This window comes from Pipra filicauda, unplaced genomic scaffold (genome assembly GCF_003945595.2).
Source record: "Pipra filicauda isolate LSUMZ 115617 unplaced genomic scaffold, ASM394559v2 scaffold54_size4384275_pilon, whole genome shotgun sequence".
Taxonomy (NCBI): Eukaryota; Metazoa; Chordata; class Aves; order Passeriformes; family Pipridae; genus Pipra; species Pipra filicauda.
The window spans coordinates 845,588-859,825 of record NW_024104698.1 but is presented as its reverse complement, the minus strand read 5'-3'; the positions used below and the strand labels follow the sequence as shown (position 1 = coordinate 859,825).

At 36.8% G+C, this 14,238-nt stretch overlaps 1 protein-coding gene across 8 annotated transcripts in view; it reads right to left on the bottom strand.

The window, feature by feature from the left end:
* The window catches only part of ATP2B1 (ATPase plasma membrane Ca2+ transporting 1), a 62,462-nt gene that overhangs the window by 10,811 nt on the left and 37,413 nt on the right, over positions 1-14,238 (bottom strand). For all 8 annotated transcript variants that reach the window (XM_027732946.2, XM_027732949.2, XM_027732943.2 and 5 more), the window contains exons 9-18: positions 12,801-13,015; positions 11,402-11,644; positions 8,746-8,987; positions 4,953-5,190; positions 3,881-4,060; positions 3,710-3,797; positions 3,301-3,407; positions 1,351-1,542; positions 934-1,147; positions 593-804 (exon numbers count right to left, since the gene is read on the bottom strand). In XM_027732946.2, the coding sequence (XP_027588747.1) occupies positions 593-804; positions 934-1,147; positions 1,351-1,542; positions 3,301-3,407; positions 3,710-3,797; positions 3,881-4,060; positions 4,953-5,190; positions 8,746-8,987; positions 11,402-11,644; positions 12,801-13,015 (1,931 nt within the window). The remainder of the gene's footprint in view (positions 1-592; positions 805-933; positions 1,148-1,350; positions 1,543-3,300; positions 3,408-3,709; positions 3,798-3,880; positions 4,061-4,952; positions 5,191-8,745; positions 8,988-11,401; positions 11,645-12,800; positions 13,016-14,238) is intronic.

Here is a 14,238-nt window from a genome sequence, read left to right as displayed (position 1 = left end):
GTTAGCATATACTGAGTTAACTATTTAGCTTTTACAAATCCCCCTACATGCACCTGGACATCAGTTTTCTTCACCTAAAACAGCACCTCTACAGATAACTCTAAAATATATACCAATACATATAACTGATTTTTGCACTAGTAAGATAAAGACTGATATTTAAGTTTCTAAAGCTTATTCATGTCCTAATCTCATTAAGAAAATATAAGTTGTACCTTTTCTATGCTTGTTTAAATGGACTCTCATTCAGATGCACAGGCAGATACTATAAGGAAGATTTGGGGGCAGGGGATGAACGGATAGATGACACACACAACTTCATATTTTGCCAAGAGACTAGAACCCTAAAGTCAAATTGAAGGACTAGAAAATTCAAAAGGTACAAGTACTTTTACATTCTGGTTTTACCAATTTCAAAGAGGTCTTACCTGAAAACACCATGAAGCTGCAAGTGACTTACAGCAAGTGTAACACCGAAGTTTTTTCACATTGCAGAAATTAAATCCCTGGCACTAGCTGACTGGCATTTCAGGTAAGCAAGTACATCAGTGTACTAGATGCATTTTCCCCGGCCCTCCAAGAATTTACTTACCTGCACAACAAATGTCCCCAGAACAATAGAACAGAAGATAGCGTTGTTAAAGATTCCTTCAAAAACGTTTCTTTCACCATGAATTTTTCGGGCATTAATTTCATTAAAAAGCTGCATCATCACAAATGTATTAAATACTATAGTATAATGCTCTGAAGGAGGAGCATGCAGAGGTGCATTTCTTCCACTATCGATATCAAAAATTTTCTCACCTGTGTATAAAAGGCATTTATCAGCAGCTTAATTAGTGTCTTTACACACACTACAACAAAAAATAGTTTTAAAAAATCACATCTCTCTACAACATTGAGAATAACTTCATAAAGCCTCAGTATTCTTACCAGCAAACAGGAGTGTGAATACCACAACAAGTTGGTAGAATGCATGACCCAAAATGTTCTTCATCATTGTACGAGAAATCAAAGGTTTGTTTCTACCATAAGGCTTTCGCAACAGAAGAGCTTCAGTGGGCGGTTCTGTTGCCAGGGCAAGCGAAGCTAATGTGTCCATTATGAGATTTACCCACAGCATCTGCACAGCTTTGAGAGGAGAATCCTATAAAGATAGATACATAAACCCTCCAGTAGAAGTGCACAAGTTTCAACCATTAAAGGCATTTATTATACAACATTGGCATGATCTGGAAAGCATTATGTTCTTTGGACTACAAAATTGTCAAACTGAAAGTTTGACAAGAGTTAATCAGTCATGACATTTTCAATATTTATTAGCCGAAACAATCCACTACTGGTACGTACTTGTGTTATGCATGCTCCTGTAAAAGCAACAATTACTGCTACTACATTGACAGTAAGCTGGAACTGAAGAAATTTGGAGATGCTGTCATAGACATTTCGTCCCCACATAACTGCTTTAACAATACTTGTGAAGTTGTCGTCCGTAAGGATAATATCAGAAGCTTCTTTAGCTACGTCTGTTCCAGCAATACCCTGGTAGAAAAAGAAAAACACCATGAAATATAACGAGATGCACTGACCTATGTGATAAAAGCTATTATTACATCCTTGGTCAGCATTCACTTTGATGCACCATGTTGGAAGGATCCCTTTAACGTAAGTATCTAAAGGCCTACTGAATTAAGTTCTACTCAAGCATGGGAAAATCTGAACAAACAAACAAAAGAAGTCATGTCTTTAAAATAAAGACCTTAATAGAAATCCCCAAGTTGATGATAAAGAAACACCCATTCCCCAAAGAAATACTGCTGAACCCTGTTCAAGCTGAACGCCACCAGATGGTGCAGTGCTACACAGTTCAGGCTCTGCCCTAAACGGTTTCCCGTATGGATTCCAGCAGCAGGCAACACATGTGCTCGGAACACAGTAGAATGATAAACATTACAAAAAACCTTTTGCAGAAGAACATTAGCATTAAACAGTGGAATATACAATGTTATTGCATATGCATTGCAATGCAATATGACATTCTTAAATTTTAAGCACCTGTAGTCTCCTACAGTATCCAAACAATTAAGATGACTTCTGTGTAACACCTACTTCAAAGATCTTTATGTTGCTTTCATACAGTGGATGGTATACTTTAAGTGCTATTTAGATAAGCAGTTATGGAAAACAGTTTCTTACACAGATGAACACAGACAGCAACTGCAGGAAACATTTAAGTTCTAGAAGAGGAAAACAAATTGGCCCCTGACAGTGGCAAATACAACAGCTATACAGTTGCAGAACACTCATTAAGACAACACTGTTACAGTTTAGAGAAAATTTCAGATGCAGTTGTCAAATTTCTAAGTCATGCTTTTGAAAAATGCTCCTTGAGAATGATGTGAAGCTCTTCCTCTTCCCATTTTTTTTCTCTCAAGATTAGAATCTGAGTCAGTGCATCTGCATGTGGTGTAGGAGGAGTGTGGTCTTCATTTTGTTTCCCTTCAAATGCTTAATAATGCCTTTTTAAAGACTACAGTAACCTGCTAGCACCAAACTGCACGTCTTCAGTTTAAGACTGAGACGGAATCTTGTGGCAAAGGGAAGGTTGAGGAATCTATCTTACTGTATCTTGAAAGAAGCACAAGAAAGATGAAACCTACATACTTAAGGCATGAGTCTATCTAGTATCAGCACTTAAAAGCCAAGACATGGTTTAGCAACCACGTAAAAGGGTAGTTGAGAATTTAAACTGAGAAAGCCACGTAATCTAAGGAATCATCCAGACAAATGTAGATCCTAAATTGTCATAAAATGCTGCAGCTTCAGATGTACTCGATATGGCCTCCAAAGCCAGTTTAAACATCAGCTGGTAGTCTCCCTGTTCCTATGTATCATTTCATGGGAAAGATGATTAAGCTCATTCCATATTGCATATAAGCTTAACTTAAAGTCAACACAGTATGCTATTTACTGCTGGAAGTCCCTTTATGTTGAACATATCTCATTTCAGATATCTTCAGTATCTGTAATTCTGTTCCGACACTTTGTAACAAGCTTTGGTGTAAAAGGTTTTTGATTTGCAAGTAACTGCAAATCTGCATTTTTAAAATTTTATTCAATGGCAAATGCCACAAGGACATTTTCCATCAACTAAAAACATGTTAAAGTTGGAAGAAAAACTAATTAATATTAGGTGAGAGAGAAGTTGACTCCATTAACTTCGTTGTATGTTAAGCTCTTAATCTTAAGTGGATTTGGTAAGTTACTGATAAAATATTGAAGATTTTTAAAAAATCATACCATAGCAAATCCAACATCTGCCTTCTTCAGAGCTGGACCATCATTGGTACCATCACCAGTTACTGCTACAACTTGCCTCTGGTCAAAGACAGTGCTGTCAATTATACCTGAAGTAAAATGACAGCAGTGTTACAGCTCTAAATTGACAACACAGCAAAGATTAAACCTGAAAGAGAAAGCCAGTTTTTGTCTTCTTCAGTCTCAAAAAAAACAAACACATCAAAACCCCTAACAAAAAAATAACAATCACAAAAGATAGTTCTATACTTGGCTATATTTCTCAAGCAGAAAAAAAATCAGTTGGCAACACCTTAACAGGTGTTTCCCACCACTTAGTCCTATCTTTTTCCCCTAGAAGCAGGAAAAAAAAAAGTCTAGCTTTACTTAGAAGCTCAGAGTTTTTACTTGCCTTTTACTAGAGTGTGTTTGTCAGTGGGAGAAGATCTTGCAAGAACACGAAGCTTTGGCCAAATTTTATCTATTCGCTCTTGCTCTATCTGCAAAAAAAGCATTGGTTATATTTTACAGTTAGGACACTTAAAATATCTGTTGATGTACTTGACATAGTCAGTATGCTTACCTCTCCTTTTTCATTGCGTATTCTCCTGTTAAAGTCTTTGCCCTCTAAACACAGGAAGTCTTCACCAGGATTCAGAATACCACATTTTAATGCAATAGCACGAGCAGTGTTAATGTTATCGCCTGTGACCATACGTACAGTTATGCCTGCACGTTGACACTTCTTTATTGCATCAGGTACCTGTAAAAAATAAAAAAAAAAACCCACAGGCTCAGAGATTGTACATTAGCTGAATAAATCTAGACATGTGAGTGAAAAAAATGTTTATGGTTCAGGCCAGGATAACTCTTATTTTAAAATGAAGACTGTAGTTATGGAAATTTTTTAAAAAATTAAGTAGCACATCACAATTCTTTTCCTGAAAACACACAAATAGCAATTCTGGCAAAGAGGTTTTGTGTTTCTATCATGTCAGTTCCCCTTCCCCCCTGCAATTTTTCAAATACTGCAGTATTCAGAAATACTACAAAAATCTTCACAATATGTTAAGCTGTACTGAGTATTGGCATTTCATTTACGATTCTGTGAAATAAACTACAGCTCATACTCCACTACTTCACGCGCGACTTGTACTGTAAAGTGACAACAGTGCAGATCAGCCTGGAGTTCCACTTATATGTGGCATAAAAGCTTTCACTATTGAAAAACCTCCTTAGACCTCAACCACAAGCCAAACTCCTTACCCACAGTTCTCAGGCGACAAACTCACCTCTCTCCATCATCTCCCATGAGAAGCTGGCAACCAGCACAAAGACCAGTATTATCCTAACCAAATAGTCCTAATATTCCAAGAGGTAAAAAAAATGTCAAGTTGTTCCATTTACTGAGACCCTGCATAGTAAGCACCTTAAGTTATTAGTTTCTACAGAGCTTCAGTAACACAGCATAAGTGACATTAAGTAGTTTTAATCTGCTTTTATAGCTCCATTAACTTTCCCCTCAAGAAATTAGATTTTCATTTATTAACTATGCTTAAGGCATACAATAGCAGTTCATTTTCTTGTACTCTCCGCATGATGAAAAACATGAATCTCTTGTAACAGAACTACTCCAGCTTAGTTAGTGACCCTACCTCAGGTCTCACAGGATCTTCAATCCCAACAACAGCAATGCATGTCAGACCAGTAACAATATCATTTTCGTTGTCCCACTCTGGCTCAGGTTCCCCTGCTGGGAAGTCTCTGAATGCCAGGCAGATGGTTCTGAGACCTTCAGAAGCCATTGGCTCAATTACAGTTTTCACAATATCATCACGGTCCCTAGGTCTAAATACCTTTGGTTCTCCATTAGCACTCAGTATTTTGAAGCACCTGGAAAGAAAGATTTAAAGAGTTATCAAATTTTAACCAGAAGTTCAGCCTATTCAATGGCTTATTACTCAAGTCCAGTAAGTCTCCATAAGCTTTGTTTTCATTAAGACACACACACACACACATACACAGAAAAAAAAAGCCAGTAGTGGCATCTGTAAGGTAATCTTCTTCATACGCACGTAATTTCTTCCCAAATGCAAAACGTACTTTCTGTAGAAAGTGAACTGAGCCAGTCATCCTAGGATGAAAGTAAAGCTAATGACTTCAGGATACAAACATTAGTTACCTCCCAGAAGTATCCACTTCTGTATTGCATATAAACAGAGCGGTGTTTGCGCTGGTTGAGTCAGGCAATCCAGTTCAACAAAATAATCTCACCTTGTTAACAGCTATGCAAGTCTCAGAAGTACAGCACGATTCTAGAACATGCACATGCTGCTTAACAGCTGTAAACACTAAACTTACAGCACTAAAAGCAAACTCTGGTACTGCTAACCTTTAAGAGTAGAAAGGTTTGCACCCCTCCTCCCCCCTGTTTAAATGCAGAGAATTCAGAAAGCATCTGGCATATGTGGTAATGTGAAACATTAAATTAAAAACAAATATTTAAACTGATTTAAATGTTTGTATAAGAGACTAGATTTAACACTATGGACTCTAGCATTTCAGCACATGTTCTTTAAGTTACGCTTCTTCATGCCAAAGATGCCACTGCTTTCATAGACAGCATATATACTTTATCTATATTGGTGCCATGAATATAACACTATCAAATATTTTGAACAAGAAAATTAGTCTTGTTCATGCGCCCTTTGCAAAGTTTTGCCATAAAGCAACACAATACATATTTGTTTTACAAATTAGTACTAATGCAGCACTGAACAAAAAAAAGTTCAGACCTGGCAGATCTGCAAAGATGACTACAATTACATTTAAGTGTTTAGTCCAAGGAGTTAGGGAATTCCCTAGAATGTTTCCACCTCATACAGGAAATTAAAATGAAGCAGTCCCTTAGAGTTTTAAAATATCCATTATAACTGAAATTTGAAGTCCATCTGAATTTCCTGATTTTGGTTATCTGTTCAAATGTAGTGGTCCTGAAACCTTACATCAGGCGTAATTATGAGACAAAGTCCCCAAAACTCAGGCTGCTGGAAGAAACACGGGCATATTCAACATAAGAATGATTTTAAGTGGAAGGCTGAGCCAGAAGCACCCATTGATTACTGCTATGTTCACCTGAATCACATCCTCACTATAAACTCCGTGTGCCACAAATTCTTCTGGCCTGGTAAGATGCCTTCAGTTCTTGGCTTTCTAAGAAGGAAGTGGTTTTGTTCAGAAAAAAAACTTTCTTGGGCCAAATTTTTCTTCAGTAGGTGTCTGGCTCAGTTTTTAGAAAACTATTATCTGATGTTACAGGTTGAGATGGAGACAGAGATGTCTTTGTGTCTTCAGATCATGTAGAAATGAGCAATTAGGCCCTAATTAGCACAGCACTTACAGAAACAGGTGCCAGTAGTAGTCTAGTAGTTCAGTAGTTAACTAAAGCATCTAGTGAAACCTTTTGCAGAATCAGAGGCTTAAGTAAACAGTTTTATATCAGAGAACTACTGTTCATTAGCTATGTGAAAAAGCAGCCATAAACTGGATATGTTGAAGTGAAAGTTTGGAAGCCGTACAAAGAGTGGCTGAGGACATTGCTTTTGTTCAGCCTGGGGAAGAGAGGAGAGCCTTCATCATGGTCTACAGCTTCCCCCTGATGGGAAGCCGGAAGGGTAGGCACTAATCTCTTCTCTGTGGTGACTAGTGACAGGACTCGAGAAAATGGCCTGAAGCTGAGTCAGGGGAGGTTTAGGCTGGATATCAGAAAAAGGTTTTTCACCCAGAGAGTGGTTAGGCACTGGAACAGGCTGCCCAAGGAAGTGGTCACAGCACCAAACCTGCCCAATAAGCATTTGGACAACATTCTTAAGCACATGGTGTAATTCTTAGGGTTGTCCTGTGAGGGGACAGGAGTTGGACTTGATGATCCTTGTGGGTCTCTTCCAACTCAGGATATTCTATGAAACATTTGACTTCATGTTAAGGAAAGAAAAAAGAAAAGTGCTCTACTTGAAAGAATTTCTGCATTTCTTCTACTCTCACTAGTAACTAATTTACATCTTATAAATGCTCATGTTTAAGTTTCAGTGTTCAAGAAGTCATACTTGTTATAATAAAGATGGACCAGCACAACTGACAAACCAGGCTACAAGCACCACATAGCAAGTGGCTTATGATGACAAGACTTTTTCCTATTTGATACATACTCTGAAGTAGTTTGGATACTATTCCAATAGTATTCAAATCAGTCTAGGTTTTCTTGTTCTTTGACAAATGCCCTTATTATTTATTTTTTAACTCAGTTATGAAGTTTAGTGGGCCACGTGAGTCTGGGATGAATGACATCTAGCAACTTCTACAGTTCAACTGCTCAATATAATAACTTACAAAATAGTTCTGAAGGTAGAAGTAATGCAAATATAGGCATGCTTATTCACCAATGAGATCTGGCTTAAAACCTAGCTATGCAAAAAAATGCATGGACTTTAAGTTCCACATCAAAAGGAACAAGAGTCCTTTCCAGATTGACATTTTATTCTGAGCACTAATTTGAGGAGAAGGAAGAATTAATCTTTTCTCTTAAGTGCATTACAACTTTCCTAGATAAAGATTTGGAGAGTTACTAGCAAGCAAAAAGGTACATTGAACTGATAACATAATCAATGTGCTACTCAGACTAGAAATAGTTCGACCTTAGAACCAAAACCAGCCTCCTTACAAACTGCTGTTCCTAGAGACATGAGGCATACATGTTTGATGTCTCTCTTCACCTAGTTAGGAGTTACCACAGCTGCCTTCACATCTATACAGGTTTGTCTCAGTGCTGTCTAATCACTCACTAAGTCTAATCTCATTCTAATAAATCCTCCATAGATGGGCAGATGGATAAGGAAGCAATTTGCTTTGTCACATTAAAGCCCCTCAAGTTTCTTCATTCATGTTCAACCTCCCATTAAAATTATCAACTTGGACATCAACTTGCACAGTCTAACTAATAGTATGCTAAAAGTAATCACTGTTCAAAGGTACAAGTCCTTCCTGGAATTTAGGACTGTTAGAATCAGCTGTTGGGATTTTACTAGAAGACAGGTGAGCATTTTGACCAACCACACCTAAAAGTAAAATAGGTTAACAAAAGAATAGATCAATTCATAGATGCTATCAGAGAAGAGTTTACAAGTTCAAATTAATCACCACCAGGTTTTTTTTGGGTTTTGAAGTGCTAATTGCCCACCTTACTGTAGCAAGTCAAACAATCGAAGGAGACAAGCTATGATGCTGGCTGCAACCCTAAGGGTATAGGACTGCTGCACTTGTTTGTGATTAGGGAGATAAATATTTCACAGACTATGGCACAATGTTGTTTAGCACGTCAGGTCAGTCTCCTCACCTATCACAACATTTAGCCAAATTTAAGTGCTGAATCACAGTAGTAGTTGTTCTTACTTTTTAAGAACTATCTCAGAGGCACCTTTACTGAATATCCGGAAACTGCCATCAGAATTTTTTAACACAGTACTCATAGATTTTCTAACAGAGTTGAAGGTGTACACTTTGTACAAATCCTCTTCTGGTATCTCATTTCTTACGTCCTGATAATCACGTTTTAAATCCAAGAGCAATCCCAGCAAGGCACATTCAGTTTTATTTCCAACATGACGTGGTAGGCCACCTTCTTTTTCAGGAGGCTGTGAGAAGAACAAGAGCCATCATTGAATAGGAAGTTAACTTATAAACCACTGAAGCACAGGATTCAGAAAACAAGGAAGGCCAAGTTCAGCTCTGGGATGGAGAAGTTTTACTTTTTCAATGATTACTTTATAAATTTCTATGAGTCATGATCCAAAGTTGTACTGCTGCTTTTTTAAAAGTAACTTCCATACCTGTTTAGGATCCTTCAGTCTGTTTCTCAGACTCAAAAATCACCCATTAAATTTGTATCAATCAACACAATCTTTCTAAAAGGCATTTTCTATTACTTGAAATACTTATCGGATCAACTGTAGGCCCTGAACAATTATTTTCAATTCTAAAAATACAGGTAAGTTCACATGAACTAATTTAAGCAAGTTAAATTGCATTATTTCTGCTAAATTAAAGTATCCTCTCCTGTAATAATTCTTCCTCAATGACTTAGACTACGATCACATCACCGGTTAGCCTTCTTCTGAACAAACTAAGTCTTTAAGCTTCTTAAGTCTCACTACAAGTTCTGTTTTCCAGGCCATGGCCTACTTAACTGGAAAGAGTTCAGAATCAAGTTTCCAACCCTTTAATACCAGAACAAGTTTCTTATCTCAACAATGTGGGATATGCACATACTAGTCCTATAAGTAAAGGAGTATTTCTTTTGAGATATTTGAGCTTATATAGCTATAACACTGCAGTATAGTTTGCAGCAAAAAAGGGAGAAGCGCTTACTCAGTTTGACATGCCTCAGGCAGCTAGAGCTGAACTATATTAATCGTAAGTCAGTGATTCATTTGCATTGTTCAGAGCTGCAAGATTTTGAATTTGGCAATACTGAATACTTGCACTTTCAAAATTTTCACTTTAACATGCAGTTTAAAGTATCCAGTTCTGGGCTCCCCAGTATGAGAGGTATCAACATCCAGGCACAAGTACACCCATGGCACACAAAGATAATACAGGGAGGGACTAGGGCACCTGGCATATGAGGAGAACCTGAAAGGGCCAAGACTGTTCAGTCTGAAGAAGACTCTGGGGAAGAAACGTATGAGAATGTATTAAATGCCTGAATAAGGCAGGTGGGTGAAACAATGTAAAGACAGCCAAGCTAGACTTCCTAGTAGTGCCCAGTGAGAGGACAACAGGCAATGGTTACAAACCGAAGCTCTTGAAATTCCATTTTAACATAAGGAAATACTTTTTTACTCTAAGAGTAGTCAAGTACTTGACCAGGCTGCCCAAAGATTGCAGAGTCTCCATCCTTTGAGATTCTTAGAGCCTGACTAAGCATAGCCCTGAGCAACATGCCCTGGGTGATCCTGCTTTGATCAGGGGGACTGGAACAGAGGATCTCAAGCAGTCTCTTTTAGTCCTCTCTTATTTTGTAAAGCAGACTAACTCTGACTGCATTGGACATAATTTGGTTAAAATGATAGCAGTAAGGGACTCGGTCAGTTTACATGCAGCTACCTTTTTTTTTTTCCCTGGCTTTAGAAAACAGATTGTGAAACTCTTCACATGCTATAAACTCATCAGTAGTATTTCCATCTTGTTTCAGAAAAATCAGTGCTGTTAAACTTGACTTGCTATCTCAAGTACAGCTATTGAGGAAATTCTTACAGAAGTACCATTTTTATTGGCTGAAAAGCAGCTTTTGGGCAGAGTTTTTGCTGCAGTTTGTATACAAAGCATTCATAGTGGAGGCTTCTACTAAATCTTGAAGTACTAATTTATTTACTAAATCCTAATTACTACTTTTACTTTTTACTGCCTTAAAAAATGTTAGGTAATATATTGGAATATTTACAGCAATAAAGCTATGTTCAAAGTTTCAGAAAATAATGCACACAAAAATGCTAAATAGTCCAGTATTTAAATTTCAAAAATTTTCAAAAATTTTTTTAAATTTCCAAATATTTTGCAAGTTTCAAGATTTGAGCAAATACAGTACAATTCTAAAGCCTACAAACTTATACAATGGTATCTGGAAAAAAAAAAATCCATGTAGATCCTCAACTATACTTACTTTTTTTCATTACAGTCTGCTTAATGTTGTACTACTCTTATATATTTATTTTGAAGTAGCACTCAAATCCAGCCAAGACACTCTTCAAGTAAGGTAAAAAGAGTCTCATTTATAAAAACAAACTTAGACACAACTGTGAACTTAGAGGAAGTTATCTTCCTGAGACTGTATCTTTGAATTACCAATTCTAACTATTTTTTAATATTTTTTAATAAGCTATTTTTCTTCCATTTAGTCTCAAATGAAGAGTTCAGAAATTTACAGCAGGTACAAAACACCTTATGCTGCATTGTGCCACAACTTAACTGCCTACCACGTGGCCCCCAGACAATTTGCATCTTTTGAGGAAGTTTAGTTATCTTGACTGGAATGAAGAAATCCACTTACCAGTATTTTGGAAGTATAAGCACAATTAACAGAAATTCCTGTCACAAGGTAAGCCATGGTTTTCTCTGGAATAGCTTCTGGTTCTGGAATTTTTTTATAATGTTTTTCATTGATGTAGGCTTGGACCACTGTCATTCTGTTCATGGTCAATGTTCCTGTTTTATCTGAGCAAATCGCTGTTGCATTGCCCATTGTTTCACATGCATCCAGATGTCTCACCAAGTTATTATCTTTCATCATTTTCTAAGGAAATAAAAGCAGTTAGCAGCGATTCATAACCATTACTTCACACTTCAGAAATTCTCATTTAAGAAGTCCAGTCTTACACAGCAGTTTCAGAAAACACTCAGTAAGTTATCTGGCATCTTTCAGAGGAAGAATTTGCAGCTGCCACATTCACTACAGATTCCTTTAAGTCTATTAGGTCGCAGTAAACTTCATTTTGAACAAAGTACATAAAGACAGTCTTAATCTCACGTATCTGCATGTCACACAGACTACTGATACTATTCCAACTGTTACGAGCAAATAGTTTATGATGACATTTAGAAAGAGAGGTAAAGTTTGAGCTTTACCAGATACAATGTTTAAAAAGTCTTTCTGCTTACAAGAAAGATCAAATAAGCTGTGTTAGACTTATGTGAACCACAGATAATAGACTACCGAGATACTAGGTTCAGACTTAAACCAAAATACAAACCAGGAGCCTAACGTTTCAACTAAAACAGTGAGGACTACACAAGTTTCATAGGTTAAATATTGCTTTAAATTCTTTACTTAACAGGCTTGTATAGTATTTTCAGTTCCAAGAGGCAGATTAAGTTCAAGTGATACAACAAGGCCGCTACTAGTCAGTGATATAAGTTAAGTTTTAGGACATACCCTAAGCACTGATTGTCTTTATAATTAGATTTTCAAATAGTCTCAGCATGCTGAAACAGTAAGAAAATTAAGAAAACAAAGACCTTAAGTTAAAAAACATGCTGTATAATAAACAGAAAGCTAAGTGTTTTACAATATTCCATCTTCACGGAGAATCTATCTGGAAGCTTTTGTAGCAGCTGCTTAACAGTTCAGCTAGGTAGAAGTTCAAGCTTACAGAAGAATGTTATTTGCAAACTCTTAAACATCTATTTATTGTAAATAAATGGTACAATGCTATGTACTGAACCCATTCATCTTTAGTTGGTGACAATAGGCTGGCAATCCTCACTGTTCAAGTTAGCCTGTATTCAGAGATGAGAAGTACTGCAGTAGAATTCTTTGTAGTTTATGGCAACAAGAAAAGCTTCTTCCCAGTCTATTATATCTGTGTGATGCAGCATAAGTCAGTTTAGATTTAAGAGCTGATGAATACACCGATCTACCTTTAATATCTATTCCCCCTCTATCCACTTACCTTAACAGAGTAAGCCAGAGATATAGTGACTGCAAGTGGAAGACCTTCTGGTACTGCCACCACCAAGACTGTAACTCCAATAATGAAGAACTTCACAAAATACTGAATATAAATTGGTGTACATTCAGCAAGCCAAGGTCTCTTCTGAACCCAGAAGGTATCAATTACAAAATATAACACAAGGATAATGACTGTGATTGCAGACATCAACAAACCTTGTTAAAAAGAGAATAAAAATTTTTCAGAAATTATCTCAAATATTTGGCAAGACAGACTGTAGGTAAGTCAAGTACAAAATACTTCTACCTTTATAGAAGCTAGTTTATAACTAAGATTTTAAACAGTCAAGTCAAAACATTGAGGTAGTTCTCATGGATGTTCCAACTTCCAAAGCATGTATTTCCTCATGCATTTCACCTAGCAATTTCTAAAATCATTTTTTCTTCCATTTAATTGAAAAGCATACAGCTAATTATGAGCAGGATACATAAAGTCAATTGACTAAGCAGAAATAAGAAGTGAAAAAATTCAGCAGGCCTTCAACGATTGTACTGCTAATTGATTCAGAAGAGCGCTTCAGTGCATGCACTGTCTCAAAGCAGCAGGATAGAAAAATCCATGCATGAAGTATATGGGTATTAAGGGTACATGGTAATTACAATGGGTCAAAAGGTACATAAAGGAAAACAAGAGCTTTTGAAATATATGAAAAAAACACATTTGACAAGAACAGTAGTTTATACTAAACATACCATGGAAGCTTTATTCACCATTTGTTAGTACAAGTTCCTCTGAAAAATTAACATTGCTATACATAACTATGGAGTGCTACAGCTGTAAGTTTAATTGCTTCGTCCACAGACTGTAGCAGTTTAATGACACAGATGCTGAAGTCAGCCCTTCTTGAGGTTCTAAAAGTTGCTTCTGGCCTGAATCATTCAATAATTCTACTGAACAAAAATAAATCCTGAAATATTTGAATGAAACTACCACACACTAGATAATATAGCCTAAAATTTACACTGAACTTCACTGTTCTTTTAGTCTACTTTCAAGCAGCAACAATCTACCAAATATTTTGACAAGACAGCTGAATATTATCTCATAGAAAAAAAAAGTTACATATCAGCAAGGCGTATGTTAAGTGGAAATTCCTAAGCCTCTGAAAGTACCAGAGATAACCTAGTTGACCCTACCACATTTCCTAGATTTCACTCAATCTATAATTCTCTAGATACATTGCTAATTGCCATATCCTATCGAAAAAGATCACTCCTAACAGTTGTCTAATGTTATGAAGCTGGAATTTTCTCTCCTGGAAGCTGGCACTTGAAAGCCTGAATCTATTTAAATCAAGGAAAAATAAAAGCCATCCACATGACACAGTTTGAGAGGCCATAAGCATACTCAGGCAGAACAGAATACTTCCATGCATTAG